The sequence below is a fragment of the Mus caroli genome, unplaced genomic scaffold (genome assembly GCF_978045245.1).
Source record: "Mus caroli unplaced genomic scaffold, Mus_caroli_1 scaffold_10, whole genome shotgun sequence".
Lineage (NCBI taxonomy): Eukaryota > Metazoa > Chordata > Mammalia > Rodentia > Muridae > Mus > Mus caroli.
In genome coordinates, this window is record NW_028227265.1 from 59,522,306 (window position 1) to 59,543,051 (window position 20,746).

The 20,746-nt window shown below is 48.8% G+C and overlaps 1 protein-coding gene across 19 annotated transcripts in view; it reads left to right on the top strand.

The window, feature by feature from the left end:
• The window catches only part of Gatad2a (GATA zinc finger domain containing 2A), an 86,764-nt gene that overhangs the window by 60,719 nt on the left and 5,299 nt on the right, over positions 1-20,746 (top strand). For 10 of the 19 annotated variants that reach the window (XM_085843893.1, XM_021169792.3, XM_085843891.1 and 7 more), the window contains 6 exons: positions 16,525-16,657; positions 16,749-16,880; positions 17,055-17,144; positions 17,863-18,003; positions 18,112-18,279; positions 19,730-20,009. In XM_085843893.1, the coding sequence (XP_085700019.1) occupies positions 16,525-16,657; positions 16,749-16,880; positions 17,055-17,144; positions 17,863-18,003; positions 18,112-18,279; positions 19,730-20,009 (944 nt within the window). The remainder of the gene's footprint in view (positions 1-16,524; positions 16,658-16,748; positions 16,881-17,054; positions 17,145-17,862; positions 18,004-18,111; positions 18,280-19,729; positions 20,010-20,746) is intronic. The other 9 variants (XM_085843896.1, XM_085843901.1, XM_085843898.1 and 6 more) reach the window with 3 other exon arrangements.

Sequence of the window (20,746 nt, forward strand, 5' to 3'; positions counted from 1 at the left end):
GGTCAACAGTGGTTTTGTGATCAGAAAGCAGAGAATGATGAAAAAGGCTGGTACACAAATTGTCTCTTCCTTTATTTAGCATTGGACCCATTCCATGGTATGGTGCTTTCACTCACAGTCTTCCCTCCCCTTACTGACAGGCTGGAGGTATGTCTTTTAGGTGATTTCTAAATTCATCAAGCTAAGAGCCAAGATTAACCATCACAGGTAGAGCATAGAACCCTGAGGTTAATGCCTAGTACCAAAAAGAAAGGGTGTACAATTTGTGCCTATACTAAGCATGTGTGGACTTTCTGTTTGCTAGTTCCTAAGCAGTGTGACATGCCTGCTTACAGCATTCATGCTAAGTCAGGTGTTTAAATGATGCATGGCACAGCATGTAGAGATTCTGTTTAGTCATGCTGCATTATACCAGAAGTTGGGAACCTTTCAGACCTGGGGTGGGGAGGAGACCTGGTACCAGGCCACTGGTACCAAGGATTTTGGATGTATGCTTCTGGAATTTCTTTTCTCTTTTCTGTATGTATGTATGTATGTATATGTGGTGGTATGGTACCCAAGAAGGGGTGTCAGCTCACTGAAGCTGGAGTTTCAGGCAGTTGTGAGCTGCTTGATGTCAGTACTGGGATTCAAACTTTGGTTCTCTGCAAGAGTAGTGTGTGCTTTTAACTGCTGAGCCATTTTTCCATACTGCTTCTAGAATTGTATTTGGTTCTTTCAAAATTTCTCTTTTCGCTGGCATGTGGTGGTGCACACCTTTTTTTTTTTTTTTTTTTTTTGGTTTTTCGAGACAGTGTTTCTCTGTATAACCCTGGCTGTCCTAGAACTCACTTTGTAGTCCAGGCTGGCCTTGAACTCAGAAATCCGCCTGCCTCTGCCTCCCAAGTGCTGTAATTAAAGGGCGGCAGTGGTGCATACCTTTAATTACAGTTCTTGGGAGGCAAAGACAGGTGGGTCTCTGTGAATTGGCAGACAGCCAGGGCTACACAGAGAAAGCTTATTTTGGAAAAAACAACAACAACAAAAAACTTCTCCTTTTGCTCATGCTCCCACCGTGGGCATTTTGAAGCCTTGGGTAGGCTCTGAGGGTGGCAGAGACTTGGGATTCCCCTTTGAAGAGGTAGCTGGGATGAAATCAAAATCACTGAGTGATGTCTCTGTGAATGTTTGTGTGGCAGAAATAACAGAGTGGTCAGGGCTCTATGATTGTCTATTCACTCGAAAGTTTTTCTGTCAGTCTCCTAATGTGTATTTTATATTTGGAATAATTGAGTTTGGAGGGCAACTTGGGATTATGTTGAAGAAAGCATCAAATCTCCTTCCCAAAAGGCAGTGAGTGGCACAGCAAAACAGTCGCTGCACTCCTCAGGATGCAGAAGCCTTCCAGGGCTCACAGCATCTTTCCTGGAAGCACTCTCCCGAGAACTTTCTGTGAGAGAACAATGAGGTGTGGTGTATGAACTAGGACTGCTAAACAATCTCCCATTCCTTCTTGAGGTTAGAACAAAGACCAGCAGTTTATTTGGTGTGTGGGGCACAAGGCAGCGCTCTGCCCATCATGGACTTGTTCTGTTGAAAAGTTGTGACCACAGTTGTTACCCCAGCACTAAGGATGACCAAGAGTTAAAAGCATGGCCTGGGATAATATAGTGATACCTGTCTTGGACAAGGAAATAACTAAAATATGAAGAAAGCAATATAGAATTAACATGATCAACTGAAAATGTGAACACAAAACAAGACAAAGTTGCAGAGGGAAGAAAAAATAAGAAAGAAGGCAGGTGTATCCACAGAGTGGTCAGTGGCAGGGGCTGGACATAAAGTTCTGATCAGTCACCCAGTGGTCTAAGTGACAGTCCATAGATGCGAGGAAAGATAGGCACCAACCAAACAACAGAGCCACCCTGGGTGACTTCATGAACGTTGAAGTGGAAAGAGTCCTCTCATAGCATCTGAGCCAAGCTAGAGAGGGCCTTTGGAGGTGGGGGGTGTCACTGTAGTTTTGGCTGGCCTCCAGCACACAGATTTTCCTCTGCTTCCTTGGTGCTAGAATTAAAGGTGTGCACTAGCTCAAAGAGGGTCATTTTATAAAGATAGATAAGGAAGGAACCAGTCATGAGCACATATGCACCTAACCACAGAGCCTAGAATGCCTGAGGTTTAGATTAGGTTCATATTAGAAATAGATGATCTTAAGCTGGTAAAAGGTTCAGTGAAAAAAAGTACTTGCTGCTCAAGCCAACCGAGCTTAGTCCACAGAACCCATATAGGTGGAAGGAAGAGACCCAGCTCCATAAAGCTGTTTTCTGCCCTTCATAGCACACTGTTCCATGTGCCTCTCCTCCATCATGTACAAACATGATAGCAATTTTATTTTTTTATTAGATATTTTCTTTATTTACATTTCAAATGTTATCCCCTTTCCTAGTTTCCTCTCTGAAAATCCCCTCCCCCATCCCCTTGATAGTAATTTTAAATAGAAGGTTACCGGTATCATGGTTTACTCTTGGTTTACTCTTGGTAATTGGCAATGCAGTTAGACACAATCAACAAGGTTACAGAGAATATAGCCACTGTTGATCCACTTGGCCTGGTTGGTAATCTGCATAAGCATAGCACAATATAGCTCAAGTATTCATTGAACATTTCTGGGTTCTCTGTAGTAAAGACAGCTGACAATGGTAAGTGTTGGGCAAGGATGTGTAGAAACCAGAGCCTCCCATGCCCCTGGTCAGAGCGTAAAGTAGCATAAGTAGACATTTTCCTCCAAATCTAGACATGAAGCCATGAGAAATGGAATTACTTCCCCCACACAGGGGAACTTGGGTATCCATAGCCCTAGCAATGATGCATGCCAGCCCAGAGGAGATGAACCCAGGTGTCTTTAAAGCAGGTTAATACTTCATTCACAGGAAGGAAGTAGAGAACATTCTAAGACACAGATGAACCACAGCTGGCCATTCTGAATGGACCATCGCAGACCCTAGTGGCTGACCACACATAATTAATTTACAGGATATGGCCAATAAAAAGGTATGCATGAGGCCCTGCATCCCATCTCCAGCAGTGAGAACAGAAGGAGGGGAAGGATTAGAGATGAGGCCCACAGAATGGCTCAGTGAAGAGTGGGGCTTGCCACTAGGTCTGATAACCTATGTGATAGAAGGAGAGAGAAACCATCTTCAGTCTCACATGTTGTTCTCTCACTTCTGTGTGCAGGCTGTGACACATGTGTACCCCTGTACACACAAAACAAATACTAATTAAAAAATGTCATTAAGATGTGAAAAGGAAGCTATGTGAGGTTCCGTGAGGCCAGGTGGTAGAGAACAGTGCAAGGGGACTTCATGCTTCTTTTATTGTTGAAGCAGAGTGCCATGTAGTTAGACAAACTCCTTATCCTCCTCCTTCCTTCTCCTGAGTGTGTGTATGTCCACACTGGATAGTACTATTAATGTCTCCTCCATGTAGATGATTTAGGAAGCAAATGGGATAGTATTCCACCTATACTGCAAAAGAAATGGGGAGGAGGGACGGGCTACAGTATGGCTACCATACCAGATATATGACATCTATATGATGATGCATTACTAGAAGCAATCCATAGAGGTTACCCCAGGCTGTGTGTCTTGTTCTGCAAGGTCCCTTAGCCTTGAGATTGTGGACAGTGCTGTCCCACCCCAGCCTGGACCTCTGGTCAAGGCTGAGCTGGTACAAACAGAAGAAGCTGCTTGGTACCTTATGCCCCACTCCTAGTCTGGATCTCTGCTGAGCTCCAGCTGGCCTTGCACTCCTCTTTAACCTCCTCTCCTCCTCAGTGCTGGGATGAGAGATGTGCCACCATGCAGGACTTACTTGAAACTTTTCTGTGGCATCATCTTGGACTACTGCAGGATGAGTCTGATATACTGTGTTGTTCTTGAGGTGGAAGGAAGTGCTGACAGTGTGGCTTACTTGAAGGGAATGACACTGCTCTCCAGCGAGACTTGTCTTCATGCCCTCACCCTGAGAGGAGGCTGTAGGTCTGTGGCCTCCAAGTCCAACTTGGGAGTCCAGTGTCTCTTTCCAACCTGTCCCAGGTTGGTGCTGGCACCTGCCCTTCAGGAGTTTGTGTCTTCTCCTCCCTCTTCAGTTGTGTCAGTTGCCATGTACAGGCTGTGGCTACCCTCCCTTCACCTAACATGGGGTCTCGACTTTTGGGAATTTGAGGTTGATTTTACCAGCGCTGGTGTCCATATCCTCCATGACAGGACCACTGAAAAAGGACTGAAATGGCACATATATAGTATGTACACATAACATAACTACCAATGCTCCTGTCTTCCACAAAAGCCAAGTAGCTGTGACAGTGCAGAGGGAGGGCTGTGTGGGTGGCCTTGCTTCCTTTGCAGAGATGGGACAGGCCTCAAAATGTATTCATGGTGCCAAAGCCAGCAGGTCAGGTTCTCACTGAAATGCCCTTCACCAGTGGCTGCTTAGGACAAGGTGTAAAGGCAAATCTGGAATAACCACCCCATAAAGAGAGGCCATGCCAGTCAGCGATCTACAAGGCACAATGAGGAAAGTGCCCAGCATGGTACATGTTCTAATCCCAGCACTCAGGAAGCAAGGGCAGATGGATCTCAGAGACCAGCCTGGTCTACAGAGAGTGTACCTGGACAGTACAGTGAGATACGCCCCCCCAGCCCCCCACCCCACCCCACCCCACACACACATGTATATATAAGGGAAAGCAAAAGTTTAGGTAGCTGGGGAATGGTTCCGTGGGGGAATAAGTCGCTTGCTGTGTAAGCTTGAGGGCCAGAGTTTGATTTCCTCAGATCCTACATAAAAGCTGGGCAGGACATAGTGCCTGCCTGGAACCTTGGCTCTTAGGAAGCAGAGATGGGATCAGCAGGGTAAGCTGGCTGACTAGACTAGCCTGAGTTGGCGGATATGGGGCTCGGCAAGACATCCTGTCTTAGTGCATCAGGTGGAGAATTTATCAAGGAAAATGCCCTAAGTCAACTCTAGGTCTCCACACACATGTGTACACAAAGAAAAGACTTACTTATGCTCTAGGGATGTGGTTGTGTTCTGGGACCCAATGCCTTTGGACCTATGGTAAAGCCACACACCATGGTGGGAGTGTGGGTAGAGAAAGCTGCATAGCTTCTGATGGCTGGGGGTAGGAGAAATGAGTCCCATAGTCATCTCTGTGGGCACATGACACATGGATTATATAGGCAGATCCTCCTCTAGTTCTACTCTGTAATGAGTTCTGAAAGGCACATATACTTGAAGCAGCAAGGTTAAAAAAAAGTATCACCCAGAACCTTCTTCCAAAGAGCCTTCCACAGCGCTCCATACACTCTCTACCCTCCTGGTTTTCTTTGCTCACCATGGTTTGTGGTGTTGAGTTCTGTGGGCCCATTCTTCTGTACAGCTCTGATTTGGGCTGAATACTGCTGTGCCTATCATGTGATCATCTGGACAGTGACCAGCCTTGCCCTTGCTCCATGCCCAGCAGTTAATGGCAGGCTCCTGAGGTCTGTGCAGATTCAGTTATGTGAAAGAAGCAAAGGGCTTTCTCCTTAAAATGTCCAAATTGTTTTTAGTGTATTTGGCAGTTTATTTGTTATGACTCTGTCACTAGGTCCCTGGCCTACATCTGGGTCAGGTCCTCCTCTGTCACCTTTCCCCTCTAATGGAAGCACAAGGCTAAGTCTGTGAGAGAAAAGTTGACTGCCCACCACTTTGGGGTAACCATACACAAGCCAACCATGGGGACAGGTTGGATATTATCTTCCCCAGCATGCAAACTAGGCCCCCTAGCATTCTGCTGGAATTTGTCTTGATCAACACCCGTGTCCCAGCTGTTAGGGTAATGTCTCAAGACAGTCTCAGCATGTGCATATGTGACCCTTCACTTCACATCTCTTACAGTCCCTATCAGAAAGCCTGTCCTTGGGCTACTGTGTGGCTTGAAGAACAGGCAGTGCCTAAAGCTCAGAGAGAAATCCCTAGGCTGCCTTGTCTCTTAGCTATTATTCTACTCTGGGAACTCTACATATATGCCCTTAATACTAGTTCTGGTGCTCTCTTGCCCCAGTTGCCATCTCTTAACTCGTGGGCCTTTCTATCTCTGACTCACTTTTCTACCTCTTTTCAATATGGGTTGCTTGTCTGTTGCCTTTATTACATCTTTCTCCGTAGGTCACTAAGATGAGAGGATCTGCCTGTATACTGGGTTGTCTGGGACGCTATGATACTGCATTTCAGTATCCTCTAAGTGACCCAGCCCAATCTGGGCCTTTTCTCTTATTACATCAGCTTTGAGTAGTGGGGGGACCCCAGAATTCCCAGGCAGTGCCTACTCCACAGTAAGCTTTCCGAGCTGCTGTGAGTGTTGGTCATGAAGCCCTCACTTTCCTCTGTTAGGACAGTGGCCCAGGCTGACCTCAGACTGGCAGTTCTTCCACCTCAGTCTCCCAGATGTTGTGGGTAATATGTGAGTGGTTATGCATCTAACTGTTTCTAATGCATTTGCCATTCCTGCTCAAATTGGGTCATATGTTGCTAGGCTCACCTTCTTGGAGCTGCTGCTTTGTCAGCCACAGTGGCAGGTAACTAAAATATGCAGGGACACAGGGAGCTCACTGCTAACTCACTTTTAAGACTTTTATTTTATATTCATAGGCATTTACTTGCGTGTATATATGTACACCACAAATGTGCCTAGTGCCCAGGGAGGCCAGCAGAGGGTGTTGGATCACCTGGAACCAAAGGTGTACAGGTGGCCCCATCTGTTGCTTTTTAATTGGTACTGTTTTCTGGCCCTGTGATCTGGAAGGAATCCTGCCTCCTGTCCTGTGGAGGAACAGAGTGAAGAAGGGACTTGGGTATGTAGAGCAGGTAGGTAAGAGTGAATACTAAGACTTTTAGAATGTTTGGTCACCCCAGGTGCTCCAGCAGGAGTCACACCAGAAGGTAGACTGTTGTAGCCCATGAAGAGGGCTCTCTAGGAAAAGAATGGCAGGCTTCGTGGGAAGAGAGTCTGGGTTGTACTTTGTACTGATACTGTCAAGAAGATAAGTCCAAGAACCTAATAGTGAGTCAGTCTGTGGTGATGGGCTGAAGAAGAGCTGACAGCCCTGGTATGATGTCTCAGTTCTGTGCTGTGTCAGATGCTTCATGCCTCTCCTCAGAGCCCTGTTGTCTCTGTCTCATCATAGATTAAGAATTTTCACAGTGCTGAAGGGACAAGACCTTGGGAGTGTGTGATTTCTGAAAATGAGAGACTGGGAAGGGGATGTGCCCCTAGATGCCCGAGGGAGAAAGGGCACAAAGCCAAGAGAGATGTCTGAGTTTCCTGTGGCTAAGATTCAGGCAGGTACCATGGTGACATAGAAGGTCCTGTACTCCCTCAAAAGTTAGAGACAGTGAAGGTGGTTTCTGATGGCTGGAGAGACAGAAGACCTCTCAGTAATTGTATGTTCATATTCTTAGATCCCAAACAATGGGATGATTTTTGTGTGTGTGTGCCTAGTTCTACATTTGGAACACTTGGTAGGTTTGGATAGAAACTACGATAATTAATCTCTTAGTGTTCTGGTTTAGTATAAGTGCTCCCAAAGCAAGTACTTACTTTGTATTTTAGAGACAAGGTTTGCAGTAGCTCAGTCTACCCTCACAATTTAGCTGAGGAGCCTTGAACTTATGATCTGCTTCTACCTATAGAGTGCTGGGATGGCAAGCCCATGCCACTACACCAGCATATTGCTCAACCTTTTTTTTTTTTTTAATTTAAAGTCTCACTATGTAGCCATGGCTGGCCTTGAACTCCTGGAGATCTTCCTTCTTCTGCCTCCTGAGTAATGGGTTTAAAAGTGTATGCCACATTGTCTGGCAGTGGCTTGTATTTGGAAACACAGTTTTGACAGACAGGGGAAAAGTTGCCAAAGGTCATAATGTTTTGGGAAGACAAGTCTTGGGAATCCACCCAGTGACCCAGTCCCCAGGGAAGAGAAACTTTTTTTTGAAGCTGGAGAGATGACCTTGACAGGTAAGAGCTCTTTCAGAGCACCCATGGTAGACAGCTCCAGGGATCCGATGGCTCTAGGCAACTTTGGATTTGTGGAATATGACTGTGGGTATCTAGCGTGGTAGGAAATTTGAAAATAATTATTTACTTTATTAAAGGTAACTGTAATAGGACTCTGAAGTAGCAGCATGCATACATACATGGTATTTTTATGCTCCTTAGCTGGCTGATGGGCTCAATATACCCATATAAAGTTGAAAGTTGCAAGGCTGGGGTTTAGTTCAGTGGTATACTTGCCTAGCAAGTTCCTGTCTACTAAGGAAATATGAGAGCCACATCCCCGTCTACACTATCTCTTTCTTTCCAACTTGAGGGAGCTGATGTCGATGTTGCCAGTGGTCCATGACTTGTCAAGAGCTGACAGTGCATGGGACTAGCCTTTTTCTGTGCAAATGTTCTTTGCTGAGCAACTCTGAGCCTCCCTCATCCTTTAGCAATGACAGTCTCATCTCCAGGGAGCCCAAGTTATCTGCAGGGCTTGGCTGAGTGACCCTGGAAAGTGTCTTCCTTTGCACACTAGAAGGAATGGCAAACTGGTTGGCATGGGTGGCCAGATTTCCTACTGATGGCTTCTGCTGTGTTTCTGATGCTAAGAACACATGATTCAGTCCTCTATAAGTCATTTCACTTTGAATCCATCCAACAATGTGGGTTCTGTCCATGGACTATGGCTGTGCTTCCTGACTTTCTATTGTAAAGCAGAAATCCTGAGGCATGGACCACCTCTGCTTAGTTATCCTCCTGGAACACTTGACTGCTGGGCCACTCTTCACTTCTGTACTTGATGGTGGCTGTTAGAATGGAAGCGAGTACGAGAAGCCAGTGCCATTGCCGAAGGAGAATAGTGGCTGTGTGGATGGCTGTGTGTCTGTGTCCATCCCAGGCGCTCCTTTACAGCTGCACCTCCCGTGAGCCGGCCCCATAGGTGTGTGGACTGTGCTCCTGCACACTGAGCAACTTTCTGTGGTCCAGGTTGTATGTACTCAGATTCATTGTAATCCTCCTGCTGCAACCTTTCTCTGGTGATTGCAGGTATGAGCCACTACACCTGACCTCAAAGAAACATTTTTTAAAGTAAGTTAGCTTTTTTTTTTTTTTTAATTATTTTATGTGTATGATTTTTTTTTTTTTTTGGCATGTATATAAGTGCACCATGTGTGTGCCTGGTGCTGGAGGTGAGAAAGCAGCACTGGATCGGTGGAACTCTGGAGTTGGCTGTTCTGAGCCGCCATGTCAGTGTTGGGAACTGAACCGAGTATTCTGCAAACACTCTAAGTACTTGTAGATCTGTGTCTTTGGCCCCAGAGCTTACGTTAGTTTCGTATTTGCAAAGTCCTCAGCGTGAAGAGATCGCTGGAACTTCACAGGACTAACCAGCTTGGACTGCTCTCACTGCTTTAGGTTTCCCCAAATGTCCTTGTAAGGCTCCAGGACCCCTTGTGGTATTTACTCTGCAGCACATCTTCCACTCCTCAGGATAGTTTTGAGGTCTGCTGAGGGGGTGTTCTGTTGCTGTCCCCCCACCAGGGTGGGTCATCTGTGGCTGTGGCAGGGCAGGTGGGAGCCCGAACTGTCCACAGACCGGATGCAGCTAACACCAGACTTGTCTCTTGTCAGGCTGGCATGTTGGTTGTTCTCCTCTGTCCAATCATACCCTTTAGAAAGAAGCCCCTGCACTGCCTGTGCTAATGTGTAGGGTCTGACCACCTCCCCAAGGACAAGCTGTCCATTCTAATTTCTTAGAATTCTCCTTCTGGGAGTTGAACCTGTTCTTCCCGAATGCCTGTGAACTCATATGTGTGTTGGTGGTGCCATTGGAATGTTACAACACTCATTTCTGCAGACCCAGAGGGACACCAAATGCCCCACATTAGTGTACATGAGGCTTCCTACTCCACTTAATCTACATTGCTGGACTTCACTCATCAGAAAGAGTCTACTTAATTTCAGGTCACAATCATCAGCAGGGATTTTTGTGATATTATATGGTCTTTGTGTTGATCACTTTGAAGGAAGTATATAAAGTCTTCCCCCCCCCCCTTTCTAGGAAAGTGCACGTGTCATACCATAGGACTGCTTCACCTATCTGTCCCCCTTAGTCACAGAATATTGGAAAACACATTTCAGGACTCCAGTGGTGAATTGTCTTTTGTACCACAGAAAGAACCACTGAGCATCATGACTTTAGCCCCTGCTCTCCATACACTGAGACATGTGCTGCCTGACCTGTAGCCGGGTACATCTTGAAGCTCAGAGATCTGAAGGGCACACTAGGCAGCTGCACTGGTGCCTTTACTGGCTCCTTTTAGCTTTTCTCGGCATGCAGACCAATTTTCTTCTGTTGAGCAAGCTGGTCTTGTCTCTGGGAAGTATGATTGCATACATTTGAAGTAGGTCCAGCGTCTACTTACCTGGAACACTGACTGCATGGTATTTCTCTGAGGGGAGTTGGCCTATTCATGGCAGGAGGAAGCTGGGTTAGTGCTACAGCCAGTGTCCTGGTTCTCACACTCTTGTGCTGTGGACCTCCCCCAACCAAATGTCACTGCAGTGTTGTATTAGTTGGTGAGCTCCTGTGGGATAACCTGCTGTGGAACAAGTTCCTGTCTACACAGGACTTAGCTTTCCTAAGGCACCCGCTTTTCTTGGGTAGGTGACAGGCCCATTGGCATGAGCACACATTGGCTGAGGCATGCACATGCGCGCGCGCGCGCGCGCACACACACACACACACACACACACACACCAGCTGCTCTTCTCTGTCCTTATCTAGAAGGAGGTAGCAATGCAGGCTGGGTACCACTTAGCTTTGCTGTTCTGTGGTACAGTCCCACAGGCCACATGCTCCTGTGTCTCACTATGCTGGAGCTCCAGAGCATCCGTCAGATGTGAACTATCTGGGAATGTGATGACATCACTTTCAGAAATCCCACCCCAGCTGCTTACCTCTGTGGTAGAAAGGCAGAGCGTGTTCTGCATCCCAGCTTTCCAGCCAGAGGCCTTCAGGTTCTAGCTGGGAGGCATATGATAGGTGCTGAGCAAGGCCTGCTGACAAGGAGCAGATAGGCTCTACAGCACCTGTTTGTGTCTACTTATCCCAAGACAGGCCAGCCAGAACTGCTGCTCCTATCACAAGTGTCTCTAAAGGAGAAAACATCAGAGGGCAGCAGGCTCTTATGGGGGTGGGTGTCCATGTGAGTTTGCTCTTGTGCCCAGATGGTATGAAAGGTCATTGAAAAATGTCACCTGGGGCTGCCAGATCAGTCCGATGGAAACTAGTGCCCACTATTAAAGCTCCCTAGTAGGTGCTGGGCATGGTGGTGCACACCTTTAATCCCAGCACTTGGGAGGTAGAGGCAGATAGATCTTTTGAGTTCAAGACTAGCCTGGTCTAATAGCAAGTTCCAGGACATCCAGGGCTATACAGAGAAATTCAGCTTCAAAAATGGGGGCTCTCTAATAGGACTTTGTAGAAGTAGGTCTGGGTTAGGGTGGGCAGTGGTACAATGAATGGGACAGATGTGCTCTTAACTTTGAGTTAGAGGCACTACAGGTGGTGCCTGAAGTAGAGGTGCCCTCTGGTCTCCCATGAACCCTCCAGGGATAGCTTCTTTATCCTGCTGTTCTGGTCATCTAGGCTCAGCCAGCCCTACCTATAGATAGAACGCTGCCTCTACTGCCCTGTGTGGGGAGCTGTCAAGTGTGGGTTTGGTACACTGGTACAAGCCTCTCCTGCCTGCCTCCTTGCTCCCTGCTTTGTTCCAGTAAGCATCCTGTCTGTTGGGACAGTCTAAGGAAGGAGGCATATGCCTAGTGTAATAGTTTGAAGCAGTGCTGGGTTAATGCTTCATTGTATAGTGATTCTGCAGCTTAGCTACTCCCATGTCAGCTGTCCTGGCAATGCTGGCTCCATCAGTCACATGCAGTGGCCGACAATGGTCAAACCTATCTCTGTCCCCTCAAGAAAGAGAGCTTATCCCTACAACCATGTGGTCCAGAGCAGTTAGACTCCTCCTGGTGCCTGTGCTCGGGAAACGTTTAAGTTGCTGGTACCTGGCCCATGGGTTCAACAGTGGGAAACCCTTTCATGGTTTGGTGTTTAACAGCTACCCACATGTGGACCTGAATGGACAGGGCAGAGGTAGACCCCATTCTTCACACCCTTTGCCAGCCTGGAAGGCTGAACAGGCATCTCCCCTAGACTGTATTAGGGCTCAGGAATCTCCCCTCTAATCCAGATCATCAAGGCTGGAGATGCAACGCTCCTGGAGTTCTAACCCTGCCCCATGCCTCAGGCTCCCGGGTCTGTGAGTCAGGGGAGTCTGGTATTGTCCAACACTTCTGTCTATGCCCTCCAGGACGCTGGTTTGCCTGCTCTGGAGAGGCAGCCACTGTGGCCTGGTAGCAGGCATGCCAATCTCAAGAGTTAGCTTTGCACAGACAGCCCCATCTTGTCAAGGTGAAACAGGTCCTTTAGGGCCAGCAAAGCTGTCCCACAGCCTTGGGGAGGTAGAGCTCCTACTCTGCTTGGTGCTGACACATCTGAGCCTTCACAACTCTGAGCAACGTGGGTAAGAGAGAGTGCCCCTCAGGAGGCAGGAGGCAGCATGACTCTGTGGAGTCCCTCACTTTGTGGAGCACTTTCAACAGCCTAAGTCACTAACCCACAGCTTTGTGGGTGCATCTCCTCTCCACAGGAACAGGCTAATGCCTATAGGAGCGTCACTATGGGGACGGGCCTCTAGCTTTGTGTAGAAGCCCCATGGCCTCTTCCACCCAAGTCAGTTCAGTCATAGCTGACCTTAAGGTTGGGGTCGTTGGGAATACTTATTCTAGAGCAGCATGGACCTGGCACTGAGGCACCATGATCCTTCTGTGTGCCCTTATTGGGAGCTGAGGCTGTACCACACCCATGTGAGAAGGATAGGGAGGGTGGGGAATCCCTCCTGTGAGTTAGAGACACACAAGCTGTGTAGACAAGGAAGTCAGGCCTATTCAAGAGGGTAGGGTAGCTATGCTTGTCCATCCTGTCCCATCTGTCTGTCTGTTTTCACAGACATGTACTAGGTGACAAAGGCGACATCTGAAAGCAGTCCCTTAGGAAACAAAGGGGCCCTGCAGGTCTGATGTCCTCCTTTGGCTTATGTGCCATGGGGCTAATGAATGCCCACACAGGCCATTCCAAAGGCCAGAGGTCCATTGAAGGGTGATAGAGACAGATCATGGCTAGCCAGGGCTTGGTGGACAGACTTGTGAGTCAAGCTAGTCTGTGTTGTGGTGCAAGGTTTGGGTGCAGAAGAGTAGGTGTATAGGTCATGATAGCCAAGCTGGCCCTGGGGAGGACTTGGTCCTCAGTTGATGTAGGTGTTCTTCCTCCTCCAATCAGATTGAGGAGACATGGATAGGAAACGAGCACCTCCTCTGATGTGGGCTATCCCTGTGCTCAGCCCCTTCTCCAGGACACAGCACACATTCCTGGTAGGAGACAGCTTTTGGTGCTAAGCAAGCTGGCTTGCTTCTGGAGATTTTTACTGGTGATGTGAAACTACTTCATCACTGTGTGTTTTCAACATAGACAGGTAGGACAGGTTCACACAGCATCCAGAAAAATGCAGTTGTCCCTACTGGCCTGGCCGTGCTCCAGAGCTCTCCATGCCACTCTTCATTTTACTCTTATGCCTATGGGTTTCATAAAAGGCTCCCTCTGAAATTGTGCCTGTGATTGATCCATGTATTCTGGTTCCTAAGTTAAAAGCTGTCTAGAAAAGTGCAGAGAATCTTGAAGGTATTTCTGTTAAAAGCTGAGCTTTGGAAAGCCTTTCAGTTTGGAAGGGAGAGGGGCTTGTGGTTTCCTCTGTTTTTTGTAGGAGATGACCACAGGCGACTGGATGCCCGGAGGCTGCACAGAAAGGGGAAAGTGGAGCCTCCATTTTCTGACAGCACCTGAACCCTTACCTCTCTTCTCAAAATGAAGGCTGTGTGTCACAAACCGGTTAGAACTGCCCGTTGCCATGGTTTTCACGTTGGAAGGCACAGTTAAAGGGTCACATGACCAGAGAGGGAAATGCCTTTGTCACGTGACTTTTTGGTGGCCTGATTAGCATAGAGGAAGTTCACTCCGGGCGGGCTGGCTGCTGCTGGGATGCTGAGTGATACTGATAGCAGTGACATCATCTCTGAAATTGATTAGTTGGGGCCCATGATGGGGTCAGAGAGCAACAGTGGTCTGGGCTGTCTTCCAAGGAAGCCTAAGCCCAGGATGGTCTCTGCCCCAGCAGTGCCCTCATCCCTCACAGAAATCTCAAATTTTATTAGACGACTCACCTCAGAAAGATAGGAAAGAAATAAACTCCACAGTTGGGTGTCCTTTGAAAGGTCTGCCTAGGAAGCCAGTCCTAGACTGTAACTCTGTCATAGGTGCCTCTTAAGCCCATCTGTTCAGTTCACTTGGGCACCCCCCTGGGCCAGTACCACAGCCACGGCACTGGGCTGCTCCTCTGCTACACAATATACAGTTGGTGGCACGCACAGTCAGTGAACCTGGAATTGAAGCTGTCTGATCACCTTGAAACCTGACCTCGGGTGAGGGCCCATGGGAATGTTGGAGGAGAGAGAGACTTGGAGTGTTTGAAGAGATCCAAGGGAGACAGATGCCCAGGGTCTCTTTTTTTAAGCCGTTTTGTTGTTTGTTTGTTTGTTTCTTTTAAAGGTTCATTTATTTTTGTACAACAGTGCTTTGCCTGTATGTACGTCTCTGTGAGGGTGTCAGATACCCTGGAACTGAAAATTCAGAAGCGTATGAGCTGCTGTGTGGGTGCTGAGGATTGCCCTGGTCCTCTGGAAGAGTAGCCAGTGCTTTTAACTGTGGAGCCATCTCACTAGCTCTCTCAATTTTTTTTTTAAATAATTTGTTTTGTGTGCATTGTTGTTTTGCCTGCTTGTGTGTCTGAGTGAGGCTGTCCAAATCCCTGGAATTTAAGTTAGAGTGGTGAGCTGTCATGTGGGTTCTGAGATTTAAACCTATGTTGTCTTAATCACAGAGCCATTGCTCCAGCCCTTCCAGGGTCCCTTTTAAATGGCTGGTTTCTGGGCTGCCAAAGCCTGACTCTCAAGAACCTCCAGGCTTAAGCCTTCATTCGGGCTGTGGCCAGTGTGCACGTATAGCTGTCATGTGGGAATCAGGAAGCTGGCCAACATCTGGCTGGTCAGCCTCTGCCCCCCATGCCTACTCTTCTTGAGAATACAGCTGGCAGTAACCAGTGTTGGGGACTCAGAGACTCTTCACCAAGTGACTCACCTCACCCTGCTCTAACCCAAACCACAGAAGCAGATCTGCACTGGGACTTCCACCTAACTTTATCCTGTGTCACAGTGCCACCTAGTGGACCTATTCTGAGCTGCTTTCCACAAGCAAGTTGGTACTTAGGGTGCTGGGATACACACCAAGGGGCAGTTTAGCTTGTCCTCTGTGGGCAGTACTTTTTCTAGGACTTGGTGCTCCCCCCATCCCCTCCCTGTGTGACAGCAATAGAGCACGCTGGCTTTAAGGATTTAGAAGCAACAAATGTGTATTGCCCTCTGATACCCTTCACAAAGAGGGAGGTCTAATTTTAGGGTGCTCCTGTGTGGGTTAACTGATGTAGGCTATATTATAGCCACTGGTCTTTAGCCAGTGTGGGAAGAGTGGTCAGTGTTGTGGACCTGTGCATCTGACAGTGTGTACCACCCCTGCTACAACTGAGCTCCTAGGGAGACTGGCTGTTTGCTCACAGGGAAAAGTGAACTTCCTACATCACAGGATGTGTGTTAGAAGGTTGGTCACAGGGGTGAGTGTTCCATGATGTAACTTCCTCTGAGAATTGAGTGTGCAGGGTTGAGGGCAGAGCCATCACTCTCTGTAGACCTGAGCATGAAGTCAGTGAGAGTCGTTCTTTTGAGTTTGAAAACTTGTAGCCACTGCAACCACTGTGTGTCCTAGGTAGGACAATGCAACAGATGGCCCCAGGTCCCCTTGTGAGGTAGAGAGCAAAAGCTAACAGTACATCATTGTGCTTTTTGGTCTTCTGGGGGCTATATGGGACTGGGTTAAGAGAGGGGTGGGCTTCCCATTGGGTAGTTCCCAATGTGAGACCTTGGCTTTGGAGTGCTCACGTCCATCCTACCCAGCACTCCGCTCCTGAGATAGCAGACCAAGATCTGAAGCTCTGTTTACTTGTAACAGAGCTCTGGGGTCGAGTAGCACTTTCTGAAGCATCCATGCTACACCTGAGTACTCAGAGATGGAGCACACCATCTGGTGTGTATGGCCCTGATGACCAGTGATGATACCCATGGTGCCCACGGTGGCAAGAGGAGGCACCTAGGGGTGATTGGGCATCTGGGGTAGTCTGGCCTGCCTGGTGCTCTGCCCTGCTAAGCACCTGTTTATCTCCATTTGACAGTGACATGAAGTCTGAGAAGAGACCTCCCTCGCCTGATGTGATTGTGCTCTCTGACAGTGAGCAGCCATCCAGCCCAAGGGTGAATGGCCTGACCACAGTGGCCTTGAAAGACACCAGCACTGAGGCGCTCTTGGTGAGCCTTGGCAGAGCCTGGAAACCCAACCACCCCACCTTGCAGAGCTTCTGCTGAGGCTTTCCCCAATTTTGTGCTTTTGCTCTCCTAGAAAAGCAGCCCAGAAGAACGAGAGCGGATGATCAAGCAGCTGAAGGAGGAGTTGAGGCTAGAGGAAGCAAAACTGGTCTTGTTGAAGAAGTTGAGGCAGAGTCAAATACAAAAGGAAGCCACCGCGCAGAAGGTACCTGTGCCCAGACCCTTAGAGAGGCTGGCCCAGAGCAGAGGCTCAACCCACAGGGTGTCGAGGCATTGTATGGCATTAGTAATTAGCAAGCAGAAAGTAATTGGGGGGGGGGGGGTGCGTGCGTGTAACTTTACACGCCAACTCCTTTTGATGTCTCTTGCTATCTTATAGCCTACAGCTTCCTCAGGGAGCACTGTGACCACCCCTCCCCCACTCGTGCGGGGTACCCAGAACATTCCTGCTGGCAAGACTTCACTTCAGGTTCGTGCGCCCTTCTGCTTGTTGCCCTGCACCACCTCTCCTTCCAAGTAAGGAAGCATGGGGCTCCCACAGACTAAAGGACCAGAGTGTCACATGCGCTCCAAGTTACACCACCAAACTAGGCTACTGTGAATGTTGCAGACTGGTCAGTGGTGATTGAGCAGTAAGACTGAAAGAATGGCTAGAGTGGGTCGCTCCGTTCAGGCCTCTGCCCAGACTCTGGGGGCTTTGTCACACTCTCATAATAACTTCCTCTGAGTTCCCATGGCTCCTGCTAGAGTAATGTATACAACAAATAGGTATTTCAGTTTATCTTGGGTTTGTAATTAGTTAAAACAAAAACCAACCTAGGTCTGTGGCTTCATTGGTTGAATGTCTGCCTCATGTTACAGAGCCCTAAGGTGAAGCCATATGCTCACACCTTTAATCCTAGCACACAGGAGGCAAAGGCAGGTGGATGGATCTCTTGTCAGTTTGAAGCCAGCCTGTTCTACTGAGTTCCAGAACAGCTGAAGCTGTTACACAGAGAAACCCTGTCTCTAAAAAGAAAAGAAAAGAAAAAACAAAATTAAAGAAAGCTGGCAGTTCCATCCCTATTACCACATAAATTAAGATGTTGCCTTAAACCTCTCCTCTCAGCACTGGAGAGGTAAAGGCTGAAGGAATTCTAAGAGGAAAGGAATACTCACATAAACCTGGGCATCGGTGTCTTTGACAGACCTCCTCCACTCGAATACCTGGCAGCATCATCCCACCACCACTGGTCCGAGGTGGGCAGCAGGTGTCTGCCAAACTGGGACCACAGGCCAGCTCTCAAGTAGTCATGCCACCGCTTGTCAGGGGGGCCCAGGTGAGTCAGGTATGTGAGCTGTATGTATGCTGGGGCAGGGCCAAGTGCCCACCCCTTCTGTGGCCTGCCAGGGTTGGTTTGTCTTAGTGGCATTTCTTGTCCCCTATCTCCTCCCAGCAGATTCACAACATCAGACAGCATTCCTCTACGGGGCCACCACCCCTCCTCCTGGCCCCCCGTGCCTCAGTGCCCAGCATGCAGATTCAGGGACAGAGGATCATCCAGCAGGGACTTATCCGTGTCGCCAATGTCCCCAACACCAGTCTGCTTGTCAACATCCCTCAGGTGAGGCCAGAATCTAGGTGGGAGGTTGGGGTGGAATCAGGTCCTGGTAGGTCTCATAGTATCATTATGTGTACTGTAGATAGGCTGGAGGGGTTGGGGTGGAGTTCTAGGTGTGAAAATCACAAACAGATTAGCCTTTAGCACTTAGGAAGCTTTTGAGAAAGTGGGGACTCCTTCAGGGTGCAGCAGACTTTGAAGAAAAAAACTGAGGCAAAGAATGGGAAGACCACTAGAGGGACACCAGAGCCTTTTGAAGCCTGCCAGCCTTCTGAAAAGCCACTGCTGTAGCACCTCCCCCCATCTCCTGCTGACTTGTTCAGCTCCTCTGGGCAGGCTGGGAGGACAGCATGTCACAGATTCTCCTACAGCACAGTTGGCTATTCTTAGCCGTGTGTCCCTCCACCTCTATACAGAGCCTTCTGAGGTGGGGAGGGTCTGTCCCCACCCCTGGGTAGCAGGATGGGAAGAAAAGGGCAGTTTTGTCTGACAGATGAAATTACCCAGTCCACAGGCCTTTTGCTGACGAGCCGAGTTCTTTTCTTCCTTGCTTGTCACGTTCTGTCCTCCTCAGCCCTCCTTAGATAAGACAAGGCTGGATTCTGGACAGCTCTGACAAAGAGTGTTTGCCTGTGTTAGGGTCCATCTCTAGTGCACAAACAATGGCTGTCTCTGCCACCTCCTTGGAAGGGCGTGTGTCCCAACACCTCATAGCACCCGTGTCCCACTTGCTATGTTCAGTATGCTACCAGGGTGCTTTGCTAGTGATGGAGCCAGGGCCCTGGCGAGTCACATGCTGGAGACCTAAGCTAGGTACCTTGCTGAGTGAGGCCTTAGCATCCAGAGCCCCACAGAGTATAGTATTTTGGGGCCTTCCAGGGAAATCGTGTACAGTCCTCTTAGTATCTTCTGGAAATCATTAACACTCTAGGAGCCCAGGCCACTGACATGGTCAGCCTTGGTTTTAGGAATGCAGGGGTAGGGCGGGTGGAGACTACCCTAATGGGGATATGAAGCTTGTGTGGTGAGGGATAAACAAGAGCTGCATTTCCCTGGGAACCCGTGCATACTCAGAACTTCTAGAAGCAGCACTCTGGGTATGGACCACACTGCAGCTTGCTCTTGACTTCTGGACATCCAGACTGGGTGCACAGAACCTGAGTGGCCTGGCTATGTCCTGGGCTTGGCTTTATCTTTGTCTCTTTGTCCCTGTAGCCATGGACCTATGTGAGGACAGGCCTCTTAGATAACTTTTGTTTCTTGGATTGTTTTTGAGACAGTGTCTTAGGATTTAGCCCAGGCTGGAACTCCAGATCTGCCGCCTCGAGTTGGGATTATAGGAGTGGACAGCCACACCCAACTCAGACTTTAATCCTGTAAGGACTCCAGTGTGTATCTGGCATGGAGCCTGCCTTAGGTGGCGCTCTCAGCCTCACCTACTTGTCTTCCACAGCCTACTGCAGCCTCCATGAAGGGGACAGCAGTTGCCTCTGCTCAGGCAAACTCCACTCCCACCAGTGTGGCTTCTGTGGTTGCATCTGCTGAGTCTCCAGCCAGCCGACAGGCGGCTGCCAAGCTAGCACTGCGCAAGCAGCTGGAGAAGACACTGCTGGAGATCCCCCCACCCAAGCCCCCTGCTCCAGAGATGAACTTCTTGCCCAGTGCTGCCAATAATGAGTTCATCTACCTGGTCGGCCTGGAGGAGGTGGTGCAGAACCTGCTGGAGACACAAGGTGAGTGGATGTCCTCACCTCGCACTGCAGCGTCTGGGGAGACAGTGTAGAGTTTCCTCCAGTTCTGCTGTGTGGGTAGGGGTGAAGCAGATCATCTGCAGGGGACTGACCCCTGCATGAGTGTGGGTTACATGAAGGCAGAATGTTCCAAAGCTTGGACCAGGTTTTTTTTACTGTTGCTGGGGATGTTGTGGATCTGCAGGACCCCATTGAAGCAGCAGTAGAGGGGGAAGTATGTGGATGACCCAGTTGGCACCACACAGGCTAAGCATCTTGGTGTTGAACTGGCAAGCAGGTTAGTGGTGGTCAGCCTCACCTCCTTCCTCAAGTGCCTGTGTCAGATACCAAGAGCAGAAAAGGAGGTGAATATGACTGGATCCAGGGAGCCTTGGTCCTTAGTGCTCCCTCTTCTGACAGGGGTATGAGGGACAGAGTGTGCACACAGAAGGGCTTGTGTGTTCCCGGCAGAGTACAAAGAGGAAAGTGTTGGTAGGGGCATGCACATCTCTGCCCATTTGCTTCTTGGGGCTGGGTTGTTAAGTGTATGCTCCAGACTTTAGAATCCCGGAGCCCCACACCTAGTAGCACCCTAGAGTGCTGGTGGCCCACAGTCTCTGAGGGTTGCATATATCTCAGTAACTTTCCGCAGCACTCTGTAAGCACAGAGTTGCTAAACAACTCACTCTGTGGAATGATGTTAGTAACCTACATCTCTTGGGGTTCCAGGAGAGACTTAA